Source organism: Megalops cyprinoides, chromosome 24 (assembly GCF_013368585.1).
Source record: "Megalops cyprinoides isolate fMegCyp1 chromosome 24, fMegCyp1.pri, whole genome shotgun sequence".
NCBI classification, from domain to species: Eukaryota; Metazoa; Chordata; class Actinopteri; order Elopiformes; family Megalopidae; genus Megalops; species Megalops cyprinoides.
In genome coordinates, this window is record NC_050606.1 from 3798035 (window position 1) to 3825187 (window position 27153).

The window sequence follows — 27153 nt, forward strand, 5'->3', positions numbered from 1 at the left end:
AGGATGCCCAGGAAAAAAAAAAACCTTTCACTCCCTGCCTTTACCCTGTGTGTTCCTTAAAAACAAACAAAACCCAAATCAAACATGTCTGACAGCTCTCGAAACTATTTATTGTGCAACAGTGCTAATCAGCGTTTCGGTAAAAGTGACTTTTTTTTTTGAGATCCAGCCCACTATGCCAGAAAAACAGACAGACCACCCCGCTTTCAATTTTTGCACAGGTAAAGATGAGAGTCATTAGAGTGGTTGATATGATAGGTATTAGGTTTCCCTCCCTGCTCCGTGGAATAGATATCCTCAGGGTATGTAAGTCACTGCTGATTCAGTGACTTCCCTAAAAGGAAGAGTTCCCACAATCTACACTCAGTTGTGGCATCTTTGTACAACAGAAAGTTTTACATGTTCTGGCAAAAGGAATAGTTCATTTCCAAGCAAAATAACAGTGTAGACATACACTAGGTAATTAGATACAACACAAAAACGAAGAAACAGGAGATTCTTCCTCCTCCTTAACCACTTCTTCCAGGGCAGATGCAACCTGTCATCTGTCTCATAATGTAAACATTTTCTTCCCATCAGATGTGAAAGCACATGTGTCAGCTAAGCTACATACATGTTACATCCAGTTCAAGGCCTCACACGCATACACATGTCTCCTACACCGTGTCTTTGCGAAACACAGACATGTCAGAGCACGTTTGCTTGGTGGGTTCCCAGTGAATGTTGCTGCAGTCAAGCACACTGCACGCACACACACACTCACACGCACCGTGTACACCACTGCAAGCCATTCTAACAAGAAGGCTAGATGTACTGGCACAGTGTGTAGTTTTGCAAAAACATAAAAAAATAGAAATGATGTGCATCCTTTGTCCTGTCTGTATTATCTACAGCAAGCTATACTGAGCAAAATCTGAGAATGACTAAAATGTGCTGCCATATTGTGTGGGAGGGAAGATCATAGGGACTCTGAGGAGTTGGGGGACCTTGCAGTCTTCTACAAATATGCATACCAACAACCTTAATACAAATGCTTGCAGCAATCCTCATCTGTATTACATATACAGTGATTGTTGGGATTACCCTAATTTTGTTTTTCTCCAATGCAAACAGGAGTAGTTTATGGATGGGATTGGGCAGTGGGCGTGTCCACCCTCCCATCACTCACTCTCCCCACCCCTTCCTTTGGAGCAATGGAGACGATGGAAACCTTGGCTCCTCCCCAAGACCCCAAAACCTTCCCACCACACACACACACACACACACACGCGCACACACTTTTGAAACACACCCTACATCACCGCATACGCACATCGTGCAGTGAACAGTGTCAGGGCCCGGAGCGGGCAGTGTTTGTGTCTCCTTCCGGCCGTCTGTGTGCTGGACGCAGCTTTCTGAGCGGTGAGCCGAGCCCGTTCGCTGCACCCGGCTCTCTCTCTGTCCGTGCACCCCCCGAAACGCTCCTTTCATTAGCGGGCCTCGCACCGAACAGTGGCCCGTTTGTCAGAGGCACAGATTCGACCATTGTGAGCGAGAACGCTTTGTTCCCGGCTTTCTCCCTCTCTCCCCGTCAGACTGGGGCACAGGCTGGAGAGATTCACATTCACATCCACGCTCCCACACCAGCTGACCCTGGCTGCTTCTCTGTTCCCCGCGGTCTGCCATTACAGCCGGGCATTTTATCTGCTTGATCGCATACCCCGCGATGTCTAAACAGTTTTCATAGGCACATGGGATTCAGCCCTGGTCACTTTTTTTATCAGGCTGTGATTAGTCATTATTCGTTTCAGCAGAGGGGTTTTTTCCACAGGGAGTTTTCACCAGAAGTATCTTGCTCAAGCAGTGCCACAGCTGGGAGTTGATCCTGCAACCTACTGGTGCTTTGCCCTCAGTGATGTTTCTCTGACATTCACTCACAGGAACTCTTTAGCTGGATCCTACAACTACAAGCAACATTTAATCCTCAGCCTTCCGTGCACACACACATACATACACACGCACACACACACAGATTGTAAAGGTGTTTCTCTGAGGTCTCTGGACCTCTCACTGAAAGGAGTAGGAGAGAACGTGCTTGATACGGGGTACTCGGTCACATGACCGCGCTCTACTCCGACAAGTTCTCGCACTGCGCCCGAGTCAAGCGGCTATTTCAGAACTTGGAAGGGAACGAGCGTCAAGCCGAGCCGTGATCTGGAAATGATAGCGGTGGCCTTAACGTCTTTAATCGCCTTCATACTCTACCTACTAACCGAATGGCGCGGGAGAAAAAGGCAAGTAACTCTTTCACTACTTTTAAGAGAAAGGATCTGTCCTGCTGTGTGTTAAGTAAGAACAGTTGCCATGGCATAGCTGATGCTGGGTTCTTTCCAATGGTGTATTCAGTAAAGAGTCGCGAACAGGGCGAAAAGTGCAGTGGTTCATCTGACGGAAATTTAGGAAACCTCATCAGTTTTGACATTTTAAACGTTTGTTTTCGGTTTACGTGTGTGAAGTGTTTTGGGGGAAACTGCATTCCTGGTGTTTGTTTTTTTGGGTACGAGCATGGTGACATTGCTCAGAATGATCCGGAATGCATGCATCGGCTTGCATGGGTTATTAGTTTGCCAATACCACTTTCCTCTATAAGCGCGTTTTCGTATGCAAAACGTAATTTCCCTTCAAATGAAACGTGTGACAAAATAAGTTAACTTTACACACGGTCTGACCATTTATACTATATACTGACTATTTATCTAGCGGTAATCTAATTAGTGGGTATTAGGACGAGACGCTTAATGCAGGTGTGTTTGACCGGCACCATGAATAAAACATGGTTTGTTTGTTGTCAGGGTTTGGTGTCTCTCCAGTCATACTAAGAAACAAAGATCGAAGCTAGCAGTGACTCGTTGAGTTTGGCTTTGATAAATATCGCAATAACCTTAACAAAAGCATGCAGGTCTGACACACGTGAGAGAATGTTGATTGGATGGAAAAAAGCACCGATTTTCCGTGGTAAACGGAGCTGTGTTCCAGGCTGAGTCCGCTGACTGTGGACGGTACCTGGACCGTACGTGCCCCTCGCAGTGTGGGAGTTTAGGACGCGCATGGGACGAGCGCAGCGGTGTTCCTTCGGAGAGTCGCGGGTTCGTTTGGGTTTGTTTGGGAAGCAAACAAACAACCCGAAAGTGGACACACGATCCGTGAAGTAGCGGTCGTTTGGCAAAACAGCTCGGGACGTTAACCTTGGAAAATGACCTGTATGTACACAAACATGACTTAATTGTCTACCAAGCAGGAACCGAGTACATTACTTTTTTTTTCAACTGGACTGTGGGTTGCTGGAATAGCGTAATAGCGAATAGTGTAATAGCGACAAGCAGCCTAACCAGCTGTTTGTATCACGTAAAATCCACAGCATATATTTTCCACGGTTCCGGAAAAAAACCCGCACGCTATTGCATTCCCTTGTAGTCAGTGGTGTTCTCTACGCGAACACTTTGTGACTTTGTTCTCAAAGATAAGGCAGCTGGAGGTCAGCATGGCTCCATTGTCTTTATTCTGATGGATTTTTATATGAGCTTTTGAACTTTGGTCATGTCCTTATCGGGCTTTCCCCATGGCCTCATAGTGAGTCATTCTTTTTGAAACATTTAAGTGTCTCATGGCATTGAAATGCTAGCGGCAAAATTAGTCAAATTTCATATGTGAGAGCGTTTTATGTAGCTTTTTGACAATAACAGTAGGGCGTTATAATTGTACAATCCTATAAATACATTTTTTCATACAATATTACAGTAGCTGTTTGTGTGAGTGTCAATGTGCTAATTATGCCAATGTATGAGTGCTCGTTAGTAATAACTTCAAAGCCTTTATATTTAACAGTCAATACTGGTGTTGATTTTATTTGCCAGTAAGAACACAACACCCAAAAATGATCACTGAAGGAAATAAGGCATTGTGGGTAAACCTGAGTTGTACATTAAAATTACTGCTCAATATCAATGTGAGAGAGGTCTGTGCCAGCCATCTTTGATGGAGTTTGGACCAAAGCAATTATGTATTTTCACTCTCTGTCCTTGACTGAACTCCTCCTACTGGTAAACTCCAAAGAAAGCAGAGAAGGTAACGCTGAACCCCCTCAGAGCTTATGGGTTTGGGGTTCAGATCTGGCCCCATCTTTGTGGAGTCTATTTGGACTCATCCTACTGTCCGTCTGGGTTGGTCTGTGGTTCTAAGATGGAGCTCACATACACACGCGTGTCCTGAAAGGGGCTGCTGACCCATCCAGTACCTTTTACATTATTGGCATTTAGCAGACTCTCTCATCCAGAGCGACTTGCATCCATTACAGGTTTGGATGTGTTATCCGTTTATACAGCTGGATATTCCCAGGGGCAATTCTGGGTTAAGCACTTTGCCTAAGGATAGCGCAGCAGTGTCCCAGGAGGAAATCAAGCAAACTTTCAGCAAACATTCGGTTACAAGCCCTGCTTGTTACCACCATGCTACACTGCTGCCCTCACCCCAATCTACAGTCTTCTTGTGTCTTTTGCCTGTAGGGTTTGCTCAGAGTAGGTATCTATAGTTTAGTACAGCGTTTCCCAAACCTCTCCTGGAGGACCACTTGTCCTGCATGTTTTAGATCTCTCCCTGTTCCAACACAGCTGATTTAAATTATCAGTTTGTTATTAAGCAGCTTCAGGGGCTCGTAACGAGTTGATCATTTGAATCAGCTGTGTTGGAGCAGGGAGAGATCTAAAGCATGCAGGACAAGTGGTCCTCCAGGAGAGGTTTGGGAAACGCTGGTCTAGTGGAATGGGCCAGGAAGCACAACTTGAAGGATGGGGGTAATACTCCGGCACAGGTTCAGAGTCTTTATTGAATACTTTGTACCAGCAACTACAGAGATCCTGAGACACTGCCCAGTTGTATCAGGTCACCTGTCTGGCTGGTGGTCTCTAGGTTTAATTTTTTTGTAGTTTGTCTGTTTGGAAGCAATCAATAGTCTGTACAAGGGTTGAGGGAATGTGTTACTCAGCAATCATGTGTCTGGACTTCAGTCTCTCCCACTAGTCAGCAGTCTACAGTAGTCTTGTGGTGGTTTGCCTCCCCCTTCTTGACTGACGACAAATTCCCTCTGACGAATCATCATCATCTTGTGAGACAGATGCCGTCTTTGATAATTTGCTGATGTAGTGAATTTCAATCCTCACTTAAAGGTTAGTCAGCAGCATGTTCTCATGTGTTTAAAATTTTGCCTCCAAGTTGAGATTTTCAAAGACAGCTGACAGCTGTTGAGTATGTGTATTGTTTTGCTTTTACGTTAACATTTACATTTATTTATTTAGCAGACGCTTTTATCCAAAGCGACGTACAAAAGTGCATACGGTAAGTATAGCCACAATACGGGGATGGGATGTGTACAGTTCCACAATGAGATAGTAGTTCTCAGCTGAGAACAAGGTCTGTTTGAGGACGCAGTACTAGCTAATTTATAGCTGTTCGCGAATGTGGTGATTCTCAAGGGCCGGCATGCATGCTGTTCTTGTGTAAAACAGCTCTGCGGGAAGAAAGCCTGGTCTGTTTGTAATTTAAAGTCCCCAATTCCCATAACTGTCAGGTTTTCAGCAAGGCGTGATCGCGGCCCACAGGAGTGCGATTGCAAAGAGTTATTGTGAAAGCTGTCTGGTTTTGTTGTCTGATCTACGCTGTGATCCAAAGGTGTGTTTCTAATCATGTGGTTCCCAGGGGGGTACACATTCATCCTGTTCCAGCTTCCCACAGAATGCTCCTCTTACCCGTGCAGAAATCAAACCCCACTGGTCATCTCAGATTCAGGCAGGGACCGCTGCTTACAAATGCAAGAGGCACTTTTAAAAAAAGGCCTTAATATAATCAGAATCCCACTGTGAAATCCTCCCAGAACACTGAGTTCCAGGCTAGTTTGGGAAATTCCCACGCATCGCACACTTCCTGTACTGCCAGATGGGCTGGGGTCCCGAAGGAAAAGGGGCACAGGTACGTGGGGGGATTTCTAAACTGCAACAGGGGAGAACACCTGGAAATCCGAAATCTTTCATTTTCACATCCGTTCTGTCCGGTTGTTTTCATCCCATCATCTTCTGACCCATTCGGACCGGTTTTATAGGACGTGCACCCGGTCATGTTATGGGACATACCTTTAACGTGATGAGCTTGTCAAAGAATATCTGAGAGATAGCATTACATTACATTGGCATTTAGCAGACACTCATATCCAGAGCGAATTGCATCGGTTACAGGTTTTTTTTTTTTTTACTACAATGTTATCCATTTATACAGCTGGATATTTTACTGAGGCGATTGTGGATGAAGTACCTTGCCCAAGGATACAGCAGCAGTGCCCCAGCAAGGAATTGAACCAGTAACCTTTTGGTTATGAGTCCTGCTCCTTAACCGCTGTGCTACACTACCACCATAGCAGCTTGATAAGTGTCAATTTCCATATGCAATGAACATGAAAGATATCTGCAACTCCACAAGTAAGATCCAAACCCCTGTTCTTTTTGCACAAGTAAGTTCTAATGACCAGCGTTGTTACAAGTTGAGCTAAAGTCCATTTGCCCCCCAGTAACATAGGCAACGGCACTAGATGACTGGAATCTTAGGGAGTGATATCGCCACTGAAACCACTCTGCTACCTGCCAGCTTCATGCCTGACTCACTCCAGCTACTAATTTCAGCTCTGCTACCCATACAAAGCATAAAGATTTCTACTGATGTGATTGTGGTGGTGCTTCTGTTCTGCTTAGAGTCTGACAAAGGTATGTTTTCATTACTTGCATTACTTGCTGTTCATTTTACATGCAGTATTACAATGTGTTTTGGGCTCTGTGATTTAGTGACTGTGACGTATGGTGATGTGTGCACTTGACTTCCCTTGTCTAGTCAGGTTAGCACAAATTTGCTTGTGGTAGGGCTTGAATGGTTTTATGCTCACACTCATTGGTCTGGGAGTGGTGTTAGCCTGGTCTGATCAACTGTTATTCATTCAGCTTGAATGGATACACTTCTGTTCTTTTGTGCTGGAAGTCGCTCTGGATAAGGGCATCTGCTGAATGAATGTAATATAATGTAATTTAATGTATAGCACCTGCCGTGGGCTGAGGTTGTTGATATTGGGCATAGTAAGTAGAATTATTATACTTTTGGAGGTGCGAGGTTGTCTGGGTTTGGTCATTTGGTTAGGGATTGTCTGAAAATTCACCTCCTTAATCTTTGCATGGGACCTCAGTAAAAATCAAAAAGCAGTATCCTACCAAAGGGCAGAGCACACCGGGTCTGAAAGCAGGAGAATGGGTGTGACTGCATGTGGTTTTAAGAAAATAACTTAGGAGCATTGCTGTGGCCAGCACAGAGCTCTGACCTCAGTGTGTTAGAACATATGTGGGATGAACTGGAAGGCAGAATTAGGGCAAGGCCGAGATGGCCCTCTTCAGTGGTGAAGCTAAATGCTTTAAAGGTGGAATGGAACACTATGATACCAAAGTTCTACCACAAATTCGCAGGCAGTCTTCCATGATGTATTGAAGCAGTCATTAAGGCAGGCCAACATGTTATTAATTTCTTAAAACGGGCAGGTCCGCAGGCACTGTTCTGTAGCAACAGGTTTGGAAATCATTGGCTGAATGGAATATCTTGATTGCGAATATGAAACTAAAGGTAGTCTGTAACACCTTAGAGAGATCCTTTGTGATGAACATTTTAACGTGTGTGTGTGTATGTGTGTGGGTGTGACAGTTAAGCGGTCTGTTCATGGAAAAGACATGCGCCGAAATGTTGAAAAATACAGGAGTTGTTCTACGACTAAGGAAAACATTGGACTAACCGCAGGATACCTCACTTTATGGGAGAATCTTTTTTTTGGGCTGTTTGAGTTGTTTTGTTTTTTTTTTCCTCTTCAGCTTGCTGCAAGGGTTTACCGTCGTACTTCCAAACCGTAATAAGAGCATTCTGAAAGGATCGCTCTGTCTGAGACGCAGGCTAAGGTCCAGGCTTCAGTTTACCAAAGGTTGGCACATGTTGCAGCTGCTGTCTGGCACTGTGTGAACTGCGCTGCTTAAGGATTCAGTACTGGTGAGCCTCCTGTCTGTTATTAATTCTGACGCATCTGCAGGAATTGGGGCAGCAGCGGCATGTAGCATTTTGGGAACTGAGGTGGGTTTTTTTTTCTTCTTTGGTTTCCAAATTTTGGGAAAAAAATGAAAAAGATCTACAGGACGCAGAAGTGGCTCAGCACCTACACACTGCACACAAACTGACTCCCTGCACAGTTTATAGATACGTTTATCAGAGTTTTCATCAGTTTAAGAAGTAGTGTTTGGTTATTTTCACCCAAATAAAGAACACTTCATGAGGTATTTAGTAGAGTAGAGAGTTAGATTTTTATAGAAAGTGAGACTTGTTCAGAAGTGCCAGCTGTGGCCTGTTCAAAAGTTAAGATACCTGAAAATGAATGAATCAATCAAGTCTCTACAGTAAATAGTTTTGACTGAAATAAGTTAATATTTTTTCTGGGGTCTCTCAGCATATGGCTGATGTGGGTGACTGCATAGTTGTGATATTAATGAGAAATTGTGCAAGCCCTGTGATTGGATGGGTAGTCTTGTATGTAGGACTGTCTGCCTATATTGCAGGGTAACCTGTATGACCACGCCGTAGGAAATTCAAAGCACCACATGGCAGGAAAATTCTAACCATCACCATCACTGCAGGGTATTCCAAATGACCATACCGGAGGGCAATCTAATCACCACAGTCCGAGAGAATCTACGTCACCACACTGGAGAGACCTCAAATTTGGCTAACCGCAGATTTGGCAACGTTGTCATACAATGTAGGAAATTTCCCATCTCATCACTGCCTGTCTTTCCAAAGCACCACGCTGGGGGGTAACCCAAATCGCTGCTGTTGTATAGCAGTCTTCAGTGTCATTCTTCTCAGTTGCGGGCGATGGGTTTGGTGTCGGGTTCTGGGGAGTCCACCATGCGGTCTCCAGCCTGCAGCTTAGTGGGCCGTGCTGTAGGGACCCAGGCAGGGAGCAGTCTGATTGGACAGAGCGGGGTTTGTGGGAGAGCGGGAGAGGGAGTATGGGAAGATGTCTGTGGTATGTCACAGACTGGGAGCGTAACCGTGTCTTGGCAGCCGCGTTGCACTCAGCCCACGGGTTTATAAAGGCCGCGACTGTGCCGACGCAGTGCGTTGGAGCGTAATTTACTTTTTGTTGCTAGAGCGAGCTGTGTGCCTGTTTACCCAAGGTTCAATTTAATGGCCATAACTGTTCCCAAGTACATGTGTGAACGCATGGTTTTTGTCTTTGACAAAAGATCAGATTTTTTTTAATTAGATGTTTGATTTTTACATTTAGCTGACGTGAATTTGAGAGGGTGGTGTGTACATTGTAAAGTGCTTGTTTGGTTTGCAGGATAGCTTTTACTGTTCTGTATGATACAGATTCCCATGCAGACTAATTGTATAAATATGTCTTTCTAAATCTGAGATATTAGTGTTTTTTTTTTTTGTTTTTTTTTTTCTTCACAAAAGCATGATGCTTGCATAAGCGGAAATGTTAACTGAAAGTTTGGTTAAATAAAAGTGTCTTCCTGCCCCACTTACCACTAAGAAAATTGAGGAGGGTTTAGTCTCAGTAGCCAATAATGCAGCAGAGTATCAATAACATGATCAAAGACAAAAAAGCCCCACATTCTTCAGTGAGAAAAATAGCCGTTGGCTGCATGTAGGTGATTTACGAGGATTTCACTCGTCTTGCTTCCTGGAAGGTCTCGGAGGCTGTTGTGATGAAATAAGCCTGATATGTAACTTGATTCCAAAAAGTGGTGTTTAAAGGGAAAATCGTAAAAAGCACAGATGCTTTGCACTAGATCTGGCGTGAGGCCAAGCGTGACTGTGAGGTACTGATTGCTCTGGGTTTATACTATCACTGGAGTGTTTGGCTTAGCCGTGACTGTAATATCTTGCAAATACTTGATTCAATGCCATATTTACGCTCCTTTTATTCATGAACAATTTGATTTCCTGCCCATGTTCAGGAATGCAATGTCCAGGAACACCGTGGAGACCACCTTCAGAGAGATATATGCCCTGTTTATGATACTGTTCAATAATACAATACTGTCAGATTTCTTTGAAATCTGTTTTCCTTCGCAAGCTGCTCTGTTAAATATAACATCTCGTGGTTACAACATACAGTCAACATAGGTAGACAGACGCTTACACATATTATTTTTCAAAAATAATGCTTAATGTAACATTTTAAAATTTTTTGCCGAAAGTGAAGTTTTGGTGGAGTACAGGGGTGACCATGGTGGTCCTCTCTCCCTTTATGCCCCTCTGTGGATGTGAGAGGGAAGGGACAGGTAAATATGAATGATGAAATTGTGGGCCGTCAGTTTATGATTGTACAGCATAAAAAGTGTTAAGCGCTCTGGAGTCTCTCTCGCTGCTGTTGATGGTTAATGTAAAGAGTTCCCCTGGGGCACCAGGACACATGCCTTTGTAAGCCGCAATGACTCCTGACAGATTGTGCAGGTCTTTGTCGTAGGTCAGTGAAGTGAACAGAGCCGGGTGAATATATCCGTATGAGCCAGTAAATTCATTAAAAAGCTAACGCTCATCATTCAGAGAAGAGATAGGGAGGAAAAAAAATGTTTTTTTATTTATTTATGTTTTTTACGTGTAGTATCAGTGAAGGACGTGTGAAGCCCATGGGGTCTCCCTTTCCCAATCCGAAAGATTCTGTCTGTCACTCAAACCACTGTCACCTTTAATCATGTGACTTTTGTCAGTCATGTGACTTCTGTCTCACAGTGGGTTGAAATGTGTCACTGCCCCGAGGGTTAGACCTTTCCCTCAATTTAAGGGAAACGAATAAAAAAAAAAAACGCAACACCTTGTGCTTCTGAACATCTCGCTGCTTTGGGGAGGTAGTTTTGGGCCTGGGTGTTGAAACTTGCCTTTGACTCAGGCTGATTTTTTTTTTTCCAGATGGGGGGAATGCATTTCTCAGAGAGTGTGTGCGCTGTGGGTGCCCGACACAGTGTGGCGCAGCGGTGATTCAGACTGCGCTAGCCTCAGGACACACACAGGAACTGAGAGGTGTGTCAGAAAGTGGAATGACCCTTGGGTCAGGAAACGTTTAAATATGAGCGTGCTTCACTTGAATGATGTTGCAATTGTTTCGTGTGGGTATGCGTGTGGGGGGTGCAGGGTGGGGGCATTCCGATTTTATAATTGATTCTGGCAGGAGGGTGAAGCTGTCGTTTCATGGGGGTGTTTGGGGTAAGCAGGATAAAGGGCAAACCCCCCCAACGAAGCCCCCCCCCCCCCCCATCAGCCTAATGAACCTTCTCTGTCCCCACATTACCCCCTCGGTACGCCGTCCTCCCCCCATGGGAAATCAGTAGTGTTATTCATGCCTGATAACTGCATGTGACTGATGTGAGAGGGGGATGACACAAATCCACTACAGGATTTCCTGAGAAGCGCATTATACGAGGTTTGAAGGACCCCAGCTGCGCTTCAATTTTAAGTGGGGCCAGTAATGAGAATGAATGAGAAACCTTGTTCTCTGGAAGTGTTTATTTTGGAAATCAGACGTATTTGGATGCAGGATATGAATGTTGAAATGAAGTTTTTCTTGTAATATAAAACGACTAAAATCCAAAGTCGTCCAGTAAGGCTACATTCTGGCATGGACAGTGTCCCAGATGAAATGGCCAAAAACTCAGATTTCTTCTGGCAACAGTATGTGCATGTCACCGAAACGTATCAATAGTTTAGAAGTGTTTTGTTCTCTTTCCATCATCAAAATTGCCCAAATTGCCTATGTTTGAATTTTTTTTTTCTTTTTTTTGTGTGACCAGAATCTTTATGTAATCATTATTGTGACATTATCGGAAACATGGCAGGTCAGCCCACAGTGTGAACACAGTACTTGCAAAAGCACACAATGCATAATAACATGCATGCAGATCGTATAGTGCTGACTGCCTAATTCAGTACACAGTGTTTAGAATAGTGCAGAGTGCTTGCACGTAAAGTAAGCTGTTGTGCCAGATTCTTTTGGTCACACAGGGTCACTTTGGCCTGGGGGTCCATCTTACCCGATGCAGTCATTTTCTTGCTTCCTGTGATCTTTGTGATACAAAACCCTTCTGACAAGTGTTGGATACGATCGTCAAATTCTGGACAGACAGGAAATATTTCCTCAGTTAATGTTCCAAAATGCATAAATGTGTGTTAGTCTTTAGGACTCCTGTAACCGTACACATGATAACATGTCAAACACAAACCAATATATGGATTACAGATTGAGTTAGTGTTCAGCAACATTACATCACACAGACAGCTTTATATGTGGTGACTTGCATATCTTACCTTTTTTACATATCATCCATTTATGCAGCTGGATAGATTTACTGAAAAAATCCATGTTGAGCACCTTGCTGAAGTTGGGTAAAACAGCAGTGTCTAAAACTTGCAATGCTCTGTTTGAAAGTATTTTTCTAACCATTCCTCAGCCCCCTCAAAGTACATTACACACAGTTTCTTGTTAGCGCAATTTATGGATTAAGATAAAACGGTTTGGATTATTCTACACCAAATAACTTTTTGCACATCTGCAACACCATACAGTTCTGTCGCCGTGTATGAATTTAACAGCTCATTTCTGGATAACAGTGCAGCTCCTGTGCTTGATCTGAGAGTCTTAGTCATTCCCTGGGGCTGCAGGAACATGTTTTACTGTGCTCTGTGATTAAAGGAAGAGAGGCTGGATCTGCTGTCTGTCAGCAGTTGCACAAAAGGCAAAGTAACAGAGGTGAAAGTTTTATTTGAGAGGTGCTGATGCTGTTGATCTTTGTTCTTTTCCACTGTTAATTTTGCAGTTCCGATGTACGATTTTGGTCCAACATGGCCTTTATTGCCCTTGTCCTATCCTTTGGTTCTGCTCACCCAAGCGGATTTTGTTTAGATTCATTCCTTGCTCTGTGGGCGGGTCTCATTCTCAGTTTTAGAGTTTAATACCACGATGGCCATTGAACCGGAAGCTCATCTGGATGTGGCATCTGATATCTACAACAGCTCGATTAGCTGTATCATCACATGTCTGTTATGAAGGAAATGCCTGCTGCATTACCCAGGAAATACCCTCAGGGTTCTATCAACAATGAAGGAACCACAGAGGAACGCTGCGAGTTTGAGGGCCAGAACGCAGAATTCTGGGATTTGTTTGATTTGCTGTGGGGGGGAAAATATTACCCACTCATACACGGCCTGCAACTGATTTGTGCCTGCTACACAACTGTAAAAGAATGCTCCATAGCACGGAGGATAAAAGGATATCATACGAAAAAAGCATATGCGATGTAAGTCAATCTGGATTTGAGCACCTGCTAATCAACTGTAATGAAATGCAACAAAATGTAGCCAAAAAAAAAAGGCAAGACAGCAGTGCTCACCTTAGACTTCTGAAGAGCAGTGAGCAAAGGTGGCACTGGTGTTAAGAATGGAAAATCTGAACGGGCTTAATGAACGGTCATTATTTCCATGGAGTGGCTGAATCCGTGGTCATACGCAGTAAGGTGCTCACACACATCTCACACCCTGATGTGTTTTCAGTATGTTCTCAGCATGAGCATGTGGTTTATATAACAAAGGTGTTCAGTCTGCTAGATAAACCAGCTGCCTAAAAGGCCTGCACTGAAGATCCTTCAATGGCTCCGTCACGTGCCCTGCACTGTAGCAGCCTCCTTGCTTTGGTCTGGTCTCCTCCAGCTCTTTAAAAAACCAGCGGCAGCATCGTGCCCGTTACGATTACTGCCACCGCCGGGTGTCTGCGTTTGCCCGCGATGCTGCCGTTGGAGGTTGAGCGTGACGCCGGGTGACGGGGCCTGGTTGTGTCTCTGCTCGTCGGGGTGACTGTGTTCAGATGTGGCAGCTCCTGACAGCGCACTGCGCTGATTTCGGCTGACCGGCGGCTGCACTGTTTTCGTGTTGATTTGTGAAAGGAGAGATGGGGGGGGGGGGGTGGTTAAGGGGAGCTGCATCTCTCCGCATACTGCTCCAGGACCCAGTGAATAACACCCTGCTGCCAAGACACATCTACATCACTGATGGATGTGAAAGGTTGGGTAGTCATCTGGTCCCTCTGTCTCACCCTCTAAGGACCGTTGCTAGGGAGTGTGTGTTGGCAGATCACAGATAAGATGAGGTACAAACATCTTTGCAAATATTGTCACTTTATACAAAGGCACTTCTGGGTGCTTCAGAGCACAGTGTTATGTCAGATATTCTATTTTTTGACCAGGTTGCCAGTTTCTGTGCTGGATATATCTACTGTACTTCCTTTTCTCATAGGTTCAATACAACCTGCTTAGCTATTAATGGTTTGTTTTGTGACTGTTTTTGAGTCTACCCAAGGGAATATAATTTAAATAAATTCAGTTTCTGCCACTTTCCATAGATTGAACTTCATGCATTTACGGCATATATGTGTATATGTATGTGTGTAAAATTTACAAATTTTTAAGACGTTTTACAACATAAAGCAATATGTAACACACATAAATATAGCACAAGCCCTTAAATGGAAGAATTGAAGAGTCACATGTCTGGTTTATGTATTTAAATCATTAAGACAGTTTTCCAGTACTGAGTAAACTTGCTATTGCCCATGAAGCATGCTGTGTGCATATGCCTGCTTCACTACCAGGGGCTGTGTGCTTTACGATAGGTGGCTGCATGCCTAAAGGAATCTCCTGCCCACTTCCTGTTTGAACAGCTTCAGGGGTGTGGCCAGAGGAGTGACGCATTGGCAGGAATGTCACGTTTGATTGGCCAGACTCCAACCGACGAAAGGACATGGTTGGACACTGTGAATGTTTGGCACGGTATTGCATGGATGTCATCCAAGGGGGCAAAGGTCGTAAAGCCTTCCCTTAGAGCCTGATGCTTGGCTGGAGTCTGAGAGGCCAGGCCAGAACACTGCATTCCTTTGGGTTTTAACAAAAACAGTGTTGCCAACTCAGAATGGTGTCTTTCTTTTTTGCAGTGTAGCCATCCCTTATTTGTGATGGTAACGGTGGGAGAGTAAACAGTATTGGCTCTGAGAATGGCTGAAGTAATGATCCCTTATTTCAGGGTTAGGGGATCTCAGAAGTCAGATTTATTCCTGTAAAGCTGGTCTAGACCTTGCAGAACCCTTAACTGTGGTGTTTGTGCATAGTTGTAAAGATTGGCAGCAGTGTAGCATAGTGGTAGGGAGCAGGACTTGTAACCGAAAGGTTGCTAGATTGATTCCCCACTGGGGTACTGCTGTTGTACCCTTGGGCCAGGTACTTAACCTAGAATTGCCTCAATAAATATCCAACTGTATAAATGGTAGCCTAGTTTGCATAGGTTATATGTAACCTATGTAACACTGGTCACATTTTGTTAACCATTTTTTTTAACCTATGTAAATCGCTCTGGATAAGAGTGTCTGCTAAATGACAATAATGTAATAATGTAATTGAACTGCTGCTGAAAATGCTAATGCTAAATAAAATGCTAAAGAAATGTGATTTATGTCAGGTTTGTAGGTGCAGAGATTTGATCTGAGCTACTGTAGACATTATTAGAGTTGTTATCGTGGAACAGGCTTGTATTCCTAATGGCTTTGGCTTGTTCACACACAGAACTAGGGTCTATATTTATGGAAAGATGTTAGTTTTTTTATTATTACAAAAAAAAACAAACAGGGAAATTAATTCTGCTTTTGATATTGACAGAACTGGCTGTAGAAAGTGTGTGTTTGCATTCCGCAGGGTTGTGATTAAGTCTATCTGTGTGTTGCCTAATTACCTGGTATAGAACACTGTCTCTGTGTTACCTGGAATACCGTACCTGTCTCGGTGTTACCTGGAATACCGTACCTGTCTCGGTGTTACCTGGAATACCGTACCTGTCTCGGTGTTACCTGGAATACCGTACCTGTCTCGGTGTTACCTGGAATACCGTACCCGTCTCGGTGTTACCTGGAATACCGTACCCGTCTCGGTGTTACCTGGAATACCGTACCCGTCTCGGTGTTGCCTGGAATACCGTACCCGTCTCGGTGTTGCCTGGAATACCGTACCCGTCTCGGTGTTGCCTGGAATACCGTACCCGTCTCGGTGTTACCTGGAATACCGTACCCGTCTCGGTGTTGCCTGGAATACCGTACCCGTCTCGGTGTTACCTGGAATACCGTACCTGTCTCGGTGTTACCTGGAATACCGTACCTGTCTCGGTGTTACCTGGAATACCGTACCCGTCTCGGTGTTACCTGGAATACCGTACCCGTCTCGGTGTTGCCTGGAATACCGTACCTGTCTCGGTGTTACCTGGAATACCGTACCTGTCTCGGTGTTACCTGGAATACCGTACCTGTCTCGGTGTTACCTGCAGTACAGCACACCTGTCTCTGCATTGCGTGCAGTAGAGCACACCTGCGTCAGGGCACAGTTCCCAGCGTAAACAGACTGCAGAGAGCCTGGGATTATAACAAATCTGTGGGTTTACACACACACACACACACACACACACACACACACACGCACACACACAGGCAGACACGCATACACACAGGCAGACACACGCACACAGGCAGACACACACACAAACACGCACACGCACACACACACACACAGGCAGACACACAGGCAGACACACAGGCAGACACGCACGCACACACACACACACACACACAGACACACACACACACACACACAGCTGTCATATTGTGTACTTTTTCTGGTCTTCCAAAGCACAGTATTTAAAGATGGTTCCAAATGCTGATGCAGGATCGCTGGCCAGAACAGGAGAGAGGGCTCGTTTTACCCCAGTACTTGCATCTCGGTACAGACTGTCTGTTTATTTCAGTATTATATTTAAAATTCTTTGGCCCCAGAGGACATTGCTGATCTTTTGGTGCAAACTTGCCCTTAGATCTGTGAAGAACCTCTCTGTATTTCCAAAATAAATAACAGAAGAATGGGTGAAGCTTCCTCTCACTCCCACCCTCCCAGACTGTGGAAGACTGCCTCTTCAGATTAGAGAGGCACAAACAGCAGCTAGTATTAAAAGTCAGGTGAAAACATGTCTTTTAAAGTTAGCCTTTAGCTGATATGGGTTTGTTTTATTGATTTTTTTTCTGGTTTTATTTGCTCCCTGTCTTTTCACTATTTTTAATTTCTTGAGTATTTTAACGTTATTTGACTATTTTTTTTGTATTTCTTGTTTTACTCTATGAGAATGTATTTCAAATGAGTTGAATGAGGGGTGCTATATGAATAAAGTTTATTATTACTTTCAGGGAAGCGTTGATCTGATGGGGTGTGTCTGGGATTAGTTTTCGCTTTTTCCCACCTTTACAGCCAGGATGGAGGGTGTGACAAGCTGCGCTCTGATCTCTAGGGATCTACAGATACAATAAAAAAACGCAACTTATAATAGTCTGACTGTGGGAATCCTGTTATGGAGTTTATACTTTAAATCCAGCACCTGATCCTTTTGTCTTTGATGCTGTCAGTGGCAGTAAACATGTAGTGATGAATTATGCTGGTCTTACCTCTGTAGTTTAGTTCATTCTCTCTGACAGGTTGACAGTTCTGCCTTGTTTGTGGAGATTTGCCTCAATCTTCCCTGCACTGTGTGTATGCTTTACTGGGATTTAGAAAGATCCAACAAACTGTGAGATCTTTTGGGTGTTTTTACTTTGCATGGAGTGACACAGCAAACCAGGACATGCCCTCGATTGTTTAATGCGTTAGCTTTTTGTTGCCTCCCTAACGTTCAGGAATTCACCCTAATAGGAGTAGACACTGAAATATTTTGCAAATGTTTGAATGTGCAATGCATGTAATGCTCCAGACATGCAAGAAGTATTGTTTGAAATGTGTTTTCCTACAGTTACTCTGTAAATGGACATTTGACTTAAACGCAAGGGAAAGACATTTGGACATACTGGACTTTATGCAGTGCTTTATGTTCCTAACACTTACGTTCCTGCATTTCATGGATTGTACATATTGCAAGTTACATTACATTACAGCTAAATAATATATTGTCATTTAGCTAATATAAAGTACGTTTGCATAAAATTCTTATTGCATTGCTACATGCATAATCACATTAATCATTTATCTACTGCAGTATCGAATTATAGTAAAAAAATTTTCTTCTTCTTCTTCTCTTGTACAGGAAGGAGGGGGAGCCGCCGCTAATAAAGGGGTGGATTCCGTACATTGGGAAAGCTCTGGAGTTTGGCAGAGATGCCCACAAATTCCTCACCTCCTACAAGGAGAAATACGGAGATATATTTACTGTGCGAATCGCAGGTGGGTGCTTATAGTGTGAGAACAATGCAGGGGTTAAGTATCAGTGAATTACTTTTTTGTTTTTTTCATTTCTTACACAATGTGCTTTGTTAATTAGAGACCTCTGAACTTGAAATTTTGTGTTCAGATTGGAAATAATTTCATGTTGAATCTTTAAAAAGTTAAAATTAAACACGCTTTGTTGTGGCTTCACTGAACAGACAGTCATGGTTGGTGCACCAGTCAGCTCAGTAACCCACAGATTTTTTTTTATATATAGACCAGATAGCACCAAAAAACTTCTGTCTCTGCCATTGAAGCTACTGATTTGCTGGCTTATTATGAATATTGTAGAGGTGGTGTGGTATAAAACAGAACATCAATAGTTGGCATGGGAACGCAGACAGCACTAGAACCTCATAGACGGAGAATGGAAGGAACGCTGGACCTCAATATCTGGACGTAGTAACTGTCTGTCGTAACAGCGACGGGGGCTTTTGAGGTTCCCAGTGAGCTCCACTGAAACCTCTGTGGTGTGGGTTTGTGGAAGTCATTTCCCTTTGTATGACAAAGACTCTTGTCACAGTCTGCCTGCTGGTTTCTAATCCCATCTGTGTTTACAGTGTGGGGCAGGGTGTCTGGTGCTGTCAGAATGGGATCTTTGTGGCTGGTTGTTCCGAAATGTCTAAAGAGACGTGTGTGTCATTTCAGCAGATTGAAAAGTCTTTCCCCCGGAAAGCAGGTATAGGCTCCAGATACGTCTCAGAAAATCAGCATCCTGTTGGTTTTGTGCGCTGATACAGTGCAGTTGCCTTCCCAAAGACGTCATTTCAGCAGTTTGCCTCTGTGTGTCGCTGTCACCAGACCAGACAAATCTTTGTAATCGGGTCAAAAAGAAAATCTGACGTGTGATGTTCTCCGAGAACACCGAAGGAAACGGCGTGGTGGCCGCATTCCCAGAGGGAAACTCTCAGGAGCGCCGCAATCGAACGTCATCCCCAGAGCAGGATCCCAGAGAGAGAAGTCTGCTGGAGACATGTCCGCAGCGTCCTGGACGCTGGTCACGGACAAAATTTAAAATCTGAAAATGGAAATTACACCTGTGGTCGTTTGTAAGGGGCGTGTCAAAGTCTGAGAGAGGAAGCAGGTAGTGTTTATGCAAACGTGACGCGTGTAGATAAATTGAGCGGCTGCTTTAGGCATATCAACAAGAGGCAACTTACAACGTCAGCCTTTTTCTAATAATGCTTATACTGTGCTTACACACTGATGCCTCTTATGTACCTGTTTATGGGATTGGCCCCATTAGTAATGCTTCTTGTTCTGTACCTGCAGGTAAATACATGACGTTTATCATGGACCCCGTGCTGTACCCCAACGTCATCAAGCACGGCCGGCAGCTGGACTTCCACGAGTTCTCCGACCAGGTGGCGCCCGTCACCTTCGGCTACCCCCCCATCCGGAGCGCCAAGTTCCCGGGCATGGACGAGGAGATCCAGAAGTCGTACCGCCTCCTGCAAGGGGAGAACCTGTCCTCGCTGACGGAGAACATGATGGGGAACCTGCAGCTGGTGTTCCGGCAGGACTACCTGGGGGAGGAGGGGGAGTGGAGGACGGGCGACATGTACAGCTTCTGCAACCAGGTGATGTTCGAGGCCACCTTCATGACGATGTACGGCAAGCCCACGCACGCCGCCAGGCACGCCGGGATGGCGGCGCTCAGAGAGAAGTTCGAGAAGTTCGACGCCATGTTCCCGCTGCTGATCGCCCAGATCCCCATCTCGCTGCTGGGGGCCACCAAGGCCGTCCGGGACGACCTGATCCGCTTCTTCCTGCCCGAGAAGATGTCCGCGTGGTGCGGGTCCTCCCGGTTCATCCAGCGCAGGACTGAAGTGTTCGAGCAGTACGACCTGCTCGGAGACCTGGACAAAGCAGGTGTGTGTAACAGAATGCCAGATTGTTCATCGTAACCTAAAATAAGTGCGTGCGTGCGTGCGTGCGTGCGTGCGTGCGTGCGTGCGTGCGTGCGTGCGTGCGTGTGTGTGTGTGTGTGTGTGTGTGCATGCGTGTGTCACCTTCAGTCATCTAACATTCCAGTTAACTGACTGAATGATAAAATGTTTTATTGCATGTCAACCCTTTCAGATAATTGAATTTAATGGTGATAATGAGACATAACAAAAGAAGAAGCCTGCATATTCCCCCACCCCCTCCCACACACGCCCCCCCCCCCAACATCCTGTTTAAAATGTCCTTGTTAAGCAGCTCATTAAACCTCTGAAGCCGATTGGTCCCTCATTAGCATACACCGATCCTCGGCAGGGTTCGTGTCCTGTCCTTAACGAGTTTAATTAGAGCATCATAAACGTGTCCCATCTGCCCCCCACAGCGCATCACTTCGCCATCCTCTGGGCCTCAGTGGGTAACACGGTCCCCGCCACCTTCTGGGCCATGTACTACCTGGTGACGCACCCCGACGCCCTCGCTGCCGTGCGGGGCGAGCTCGACCACATCCTGCAGCTCGAGGGGAGGGAGCCCGGCCGCCCACGCAACATCACGCTGACCCTGGAACAGCTCGACAGCCTACTCTACCTGGGTAACGTACCAGTTTCGCCATGTCTCTGACTGACCTCAGGCCTCCGGGCTGTAGCTATGTTGCATGGCATCTGTGCCCTTCACTGTTGTATATGCCTTTTATCCTACACCTCCTCACCGGTAGAGGTGATGTGACCCTACCCGATTAGGCAAACGGGGGGCAGTCCAAAAGAACATGCATGCAAGTCACTGCAGGTCCCCCTACTGGTGAGAGTGGGGAAAACGAGCTGTTTTCCATGTCCAAATTAAGCAGATTTAATTCCTCATGCAATCACACAAGGTTCCCTCTGCACCTCCTCCATTTACAGTGTAAAACGGCGAAGGTTCTCTTCCTGTGTCCGCCTTTTCGGCATACCAGCCACGGTACCCCACACCAAGCTCTCTTCTCACAGAGTAACAACCATCTTCACCAGACGGCGGAAGAGCGCTCTGCTCTGTGTATCAGAGCGAGTGTGTGTGTTCTGTTCTCGTGCCGTGATTAGATGGGACCAGACACGACTCGTGGGTGCGCGTGGCGGAGGGAGGGAAGTCCGCTTTGATTAGACTGAGAACGCCGCCGCTGCAGAAGGGGCCTTCGTGCCGATACAGGTTCCATCAGAGTGATTTATGCAGATTCTGCACATTACTCCCGGTGGAATGTCTTATGGAATTGCGGCGATAAATTACGGGAAATTAACCATAAAATTCAGTGTTGGATGGGAGGGGGAGGGGGAGGGGGAGGGGGGGGGGGCAGGGTGAAGGTCACTGGGATGTCAAGGACATTAGGCAGTCATTCTGCCGGTGCTGTGATGTGATTGTCGTGTGTTATGGTAGGCGTGTGTGATGGTGGCATTATGCATTATAATGGTTATGGATTATGGTGGGCATGTGTTGTGCTGGCAGTCATGGCTGTCCTTGAGCATGACCTTGGTGCTGACAGATTGATACAGTAAATACTAGCTGACATTATCAGCAGAGATTACCGTTATCCGCGGTTGGATTCTGTGTTCTCTGGCTGCCCGGTTGCTCGCTCCAGTCATTGATGCACTCAGCGGTGCTCAGCAGCAGTCAGTGAATGTGAGCACCCTGCTGTGTGTGTGCCATCGAGCTCCTCGCCTGCTGCGTGTGGCGGCGTTTCTCCCTGTACAGGAAGTGCAGTCTCACTCAACATGCTGCGTCTTCCTCTTACAGAAAGTAGGATCCTTCTCAACATGATCTGTCTCTCTCCCTACAGGGAGTGCAGTCCCTCTCAATATGGACTGCTGCTCCTTACGTGAAGTAGGATCCCACTCAACATGATGTGTCTTCCTACAGGAAGCATAGTCCTTTCAGTACAGTCTGAGCCCCCCCCCCTCCACACACACACATACACACACACACACACACATACACATACACACACACACACACACACACACACACACACACACACACACACACACACACACACACACACACACACACACACACACACACACACACACACACACACACACACACACACACACACACAAGAAGTGCAATCCTACTCAACATGGTGATTCTTCCCCCCACAGGAAGTACGTTCCCACCCAACATGATCTGTCCCTCCCTACAGGAAGTGCGATCAGCGAGAGCCTGCGTCTGTCCTCGGCCTCCATGAACATCCGCGTGGCTCAGGAGGATTTCACCTTGCGGCTGGAGAGGGGGCGCTCCATCGCCGTGCGCAAGGGCGACGTCATCGCCCTCTACCCGCAGAGCGTGCACACGGACCCCGACATCTTCCAGGATCCAGAGGTACAGCACCAGGGCCGGGGTTACGGGGGCGAGGACGGGCGAGTGGGTGTGCTGTCGAATCACTGACTCGCTTCATCCAATCGGAAGAGCTTCTGCTTTCTGTGTGGGAACACTGTGATTGGAGGCAGCTCCCCCTTTTGTTTGGGTTCCTGATGCCTCACTTTCCTCACCTTTGGAAGGGGGTCCTCTGTGCTTGTGCACATGCATGTACTGATGTCTGATTTTCATGAACAAACATGTAGTGTTTTGGGACAATGTTCTATGGATTGCGTTTCTGGTTTCTTTGACAAGAATCTGTGTAAACAACTTGATTAATGGGCATGAACTGAAGTAGACTGTAGGTGTTGTCGATGAAATCTGTCCAGTTGATACAGTGTTACACCACACCCCGTACAATAACAGTATTAATAGTTTTTTACAGCATTACTGATGATAGTTTCTCCTCTGACAGGTTTACAAGTTTGACAGATTTGTTGAGGACGGGAAGGAAAAGACAGACTTCTACAAGCACGGGCAGAAACTGAAGTACTACCGCATGCCCTTTGGGTCGGGCTCCACAAAGTGTCCGGGCCGGTACTTTGCAGTGAACGAGATGAAGCAGTTCCTGTCTTTGGTGCTTCTGTACTTCGATGTGGAGGTCCTCGAGGGTCAGAAGAAGGTTTCCCTGGACTCAAGCCGGGCGGGGCTGGGTATTCTGCTCCCCGCCTCAGACGTTCGGTTCCGCTACAGGCCCCGTCAGCCCTGAGGGAACATGAAGGCGGAACCCCATATTAAGAGCTTTGCTTCCGGTACGAGTTCAAAAGGGTTGCACATCACTGCTTGGTGTGATGGGAATTGTAGTCCACATGAAAGGGGGGAAAAAAAGTGAATTCAGTTATCCCATAGTTTGAACTCCAGATGTGGGTCTGGAATTATGGGCTACAACTTTTGGCTAAACCAGATAAACAGCAGGATATTTTAACATTATGTTACAGATCAGAGGTTGTGATCAACTTACAAACTGGGTTACTCACTATTTTAGACTTCTGAATTTTGCTCTATTTTTGGTAAATAACGGACATGCATCTTCAATAATTATGACACCTTTTCAGGTGAAAAGTGCTATAACTGTAGTGACTTCAACTCTTGCTTTTACAACATATTGTAGACAGCAAATATCACAATACCAGAAAAAACTACAAATGTATTTACTACATTATAAAATATGAAATGTTTTTATTTATAATTACAATATAGTATAACAAAAAAAAAACAGAATAGAACAAAGATGAAAATTTGAAAATTTTGATAAATTATTTTAATGTAAAACCTCACAGTTTCACTTTGGTTTATATATGCTGTACACTATCATTCTTAGCCCCTCTGTTTTCACCTATGGGAATTGTCAGCACTCACTTGAAGTGCACATCCTTACTAAACTGTGAAAGCCATTGATTATTCGCCCAGCTTTGAAAATGAATTAATCCCCATCGACTTTCAGCAGTGGGTTTAATGCTGTTGTAAGGCACCTGCGGGTGCCTAAGACCTGTACTCTTGTGTCCAAACGAGTGACTCAGGTTGCCTGGTGACATCACAATTCCCTGCCTCACTCTGTCTTTTGATTTGCTGGAATCTTCAGGTCACTTCCTGGTGGAACATGGGCCTCGGCTGACCTGAGTCCAGGGGGAGCATCCCAGAATCCTCTGCGTGCTGCACCCTGTGGGCATGTGATGCTGTGGATCAGTATAGTGCATTCTGCAGGGGACTGGAGGGATTGATTTCTCCTCAGATCAGTTGACTTCTAAAATCTAAATGCACATTATACACTGATACGGGGGGAGAACTGCCAGCTGTTTCCTTCTCTTGAAATGGTAGCACTGTTTTACTTCATACTTTCTTTCTCAATCCAAACAGGCACTATATCTGTGTGAGAGCAAAAAACACTACATTTCTACAGTTGAATAAACGCCCTTAAACATTTAACAACTAACCTTTTACAGGTGTAACATATCTGTTATGTGTAGGGGCTCTGATCATTCCGTATCATAAATAGCGCGTTTTAAAGAAAATAAGATAAAGATTAAAAATTTCTTGATCTTTAATTTCTACTCATAACCTGTGCATTAGTATTAAAGACAGTGAGAGGTGCAGAGACACTGTCTCAGTTTATGGGTAAAATTGTTGTGGTGATTACGTTTTTTTTGAAAACGCGTTACATTTTAGATATATGAAAGCTTTGTTTGCCGTTGCAGTAATATAAGGCACAGCTAACCAACAGTTAATAAGAGTACTTACTGTGTTGTGCAACATGGCTGTGTTATAACTACAATTGCTTGCGTCAAGTATATTTATGAAAGTGTGGTTATCTACTCACTCATCTTCTCACTGTAAAAATCACTTTGTGTCAATAGTACACATTTGATTTGATAAGATTAACCTGATCAGTGAGATCATATTAACTTCTGTAACTGTCTTGTCTTTATTTTTTTTTTTTAACGCTTTAACCTTTTTGGAACTGTACATTAGACTCGCCTCACTGGAGGTTTCTGAGGCGATGCAGGAACGCCAAGGTGAGACACATGCAATACGCTACTTTTGTACTAGAAATCCCACAATGCACTGCGGTCAAATGGATGTCAGTTGGATACTGATGGATTGCAGGCTGCCTGAGAATGATGAGATGAGGAAAACGTTCCAGCTACCAGTGTTTTGAGCCATAGTCACTCAGCTGGGTGAGCCACCCGGGAGCCCCCTCTTATGCACAAAGCAATTCATGACTCTGGGGGACTGCAAACTTATACTTATGAGGCAATCAGTGGTGAAATGGGTCCCTGAGAGAATCACCTCCCCGTGGGAGATGAGTTCGGGCGTTAATTGCGGATAGTGTTTCCTCAGTAATGTGATCTGAGGAGATGACTTTTCTCCCCACTGGCCTCGTGCTTCATATGCAGTGATTGGAGCTGTTTATGGGCAGTGGATTGGAGAGGGGAAACCATCACTGCAGTCACAGAGGATCGTTCACACGCTTGGCATAATCTGGGGTCTGGGGGGAAAAAAAAGGGGAAAATGATGCTTTGAATGGGCACCTTTTGAAAGGTTAAACACAATCTGGATTTCAAAGGGGAAGGCAAAGGCAAGCAGGAGTTTGGATCTGTCAATGATTTTTTTTTTTTGTTTTTTAGAATTGTTAAATGCAATTTATCTTTTTGTTTGCTCATTTTATGATAGTCTAAGCCTTCTCAGTCTGCTACGTTGGCAGTCTCCTCAAGACTCTGAGCGTGTTCCTTGCAATGTGAAGCTTCAAGCATACACACACACACACACACACACACACACACACACACACACACACACACACACACACACACACGCAACTGTAATAAAACTGAACAAGCTGGAGCATGGCTCCCATCCATTAACAACAGCAGATGACAGGTCACATGTTAAGCAAATGACCAGTCAGCTTTCGCTATTCACAGTAATTAGTTAATATCATTTTGCAGTGACTTGCTTAGCTTTCCATTTTACACATTATCTATTTATACAGCTGAACATTTATTGAAACAATTTTGGTTGGGTGTCTTTCCCAAAGGTATAACTGCATTGGGCTATTGGGAAGTCCAGCTGGCTACCTTACAAGCCCTTCTCTCTATTGCTAGACCACACTACTCCCCTTACCAAAGTAAATGGAACTAATTGTTTCATTTCTGTTGCTGTTCGAGAAAATTTGGAGAAAAGGGAAAAAAATGAGCTGTGACTTTTATTTAGACAATGTATTTAAAAGGAGACTGGGAGCAAGTGGCTAAAGTAAAAAATGTAAAAATGATAGAAACCTCAGGTTTCTATGTTGTAATAAAATGTCTTTTCAGGATGTTGGATATGTACTGTGTCCTTTTGAAACAGTCCCTACACTGGCGTTGGCATCAGTGTGCTTTCCATACAAGACGTTCTGTTGCACTGTTTAAAGTTTTTTTTTTTTTTTTTTTTTTTTTTTTTTTGTACATAATTTTTATGCATTATCCACATCTTGTGAAGCCATCTGATTAAAGCAAATTATTGCAGCTTGTCTTTTGAATGATTGCACCCTTAATAAACAGCAAATGTTTTTGTGATGGAATCAGTGCGTATTTTTTTTAACTGTAATCAACAATGCAATTGCAATCAATGGGGGCACAAAAAGTCATAAATACTACGTAGACATCGGGATATGAGGAGACAACTGGGGGTGCACTGCACCCCTAAGCACCCCATAGCGCCGGGCCTGGGTCAAATACTAGTCCCAGCCTGATGGGTCTTGGACCGCTGCAGTACCCAAACGCGAGTTGCACGCGTGTTCGCTGTAATCAAGACACATAAATTTTAACATAAAATGTTGTTTTGAAATTTCTGAACGCGTTTAAGAGGTTTTGACAACGGTGTCCACAGTCGCCTCAGTACATTTAGCTTG

General features: G+C 44.9%; 1 protein-coding gene across 1 annotated transcript; it reads left to right on the forward strand.

The window, feature by feature from the left end:
• Nucleotides 1-1779: 1779 nt before the first annotated feature.
• On the forward strand, nucleotides 1780-26700 carry LOC118770868 (cytochrome P450 7B1). The gene is made up of 7 exons (XM_036518627.1): nucleotides 1780-2273; nucleotides 18262-18398; nucleotides 19713-20312; nucleotides 20767-20973; nucleotides 22549-22727; nucleotides 23179-23515; nucleotides 24346-26700. The coding sequence occupies exons 1-6, from the start codon at nucleotides 2200-2202 to the stop codon at nucleotides 23470-23472; spliced, it is 1491 nt and encodes a 496-aa protein (XP_036374520.1). The 5' UTR covers nucleotides 1780-2199; the 3' UTR covers nucleotides 23473-23515; nucleotides 24346-26700.
• The last annotated feature ends 453 nt before the right edge of the window (nucleotides 26701-27153 follow it).

Excerpts from the sequence above, each read along its gene's own strand:
- LOC118770868 (XM_036518627.1), top strand. The coding sequence starts at position 2,200 with ATGATAGCGGTGGCCTTAACGTCTTTAATCGCCTTCATACTCTACCTA. Across the intron at positions 2,274-18,261 it reads GAATGGCGCGGGAGAAAAAG|GAAGGAGGGGGAGCCGCCGC; the intron begins GCAAGTAACTCT and ends TCTCTTGTACAG. Across the intron at positions 22,728-23,178 it reads ACATCTTCCAGGATCCAGAG|GTTTACAAGTTTGACAGATT; the intron begins GTACAGCACCAG and ends CTCCTCTGACAG.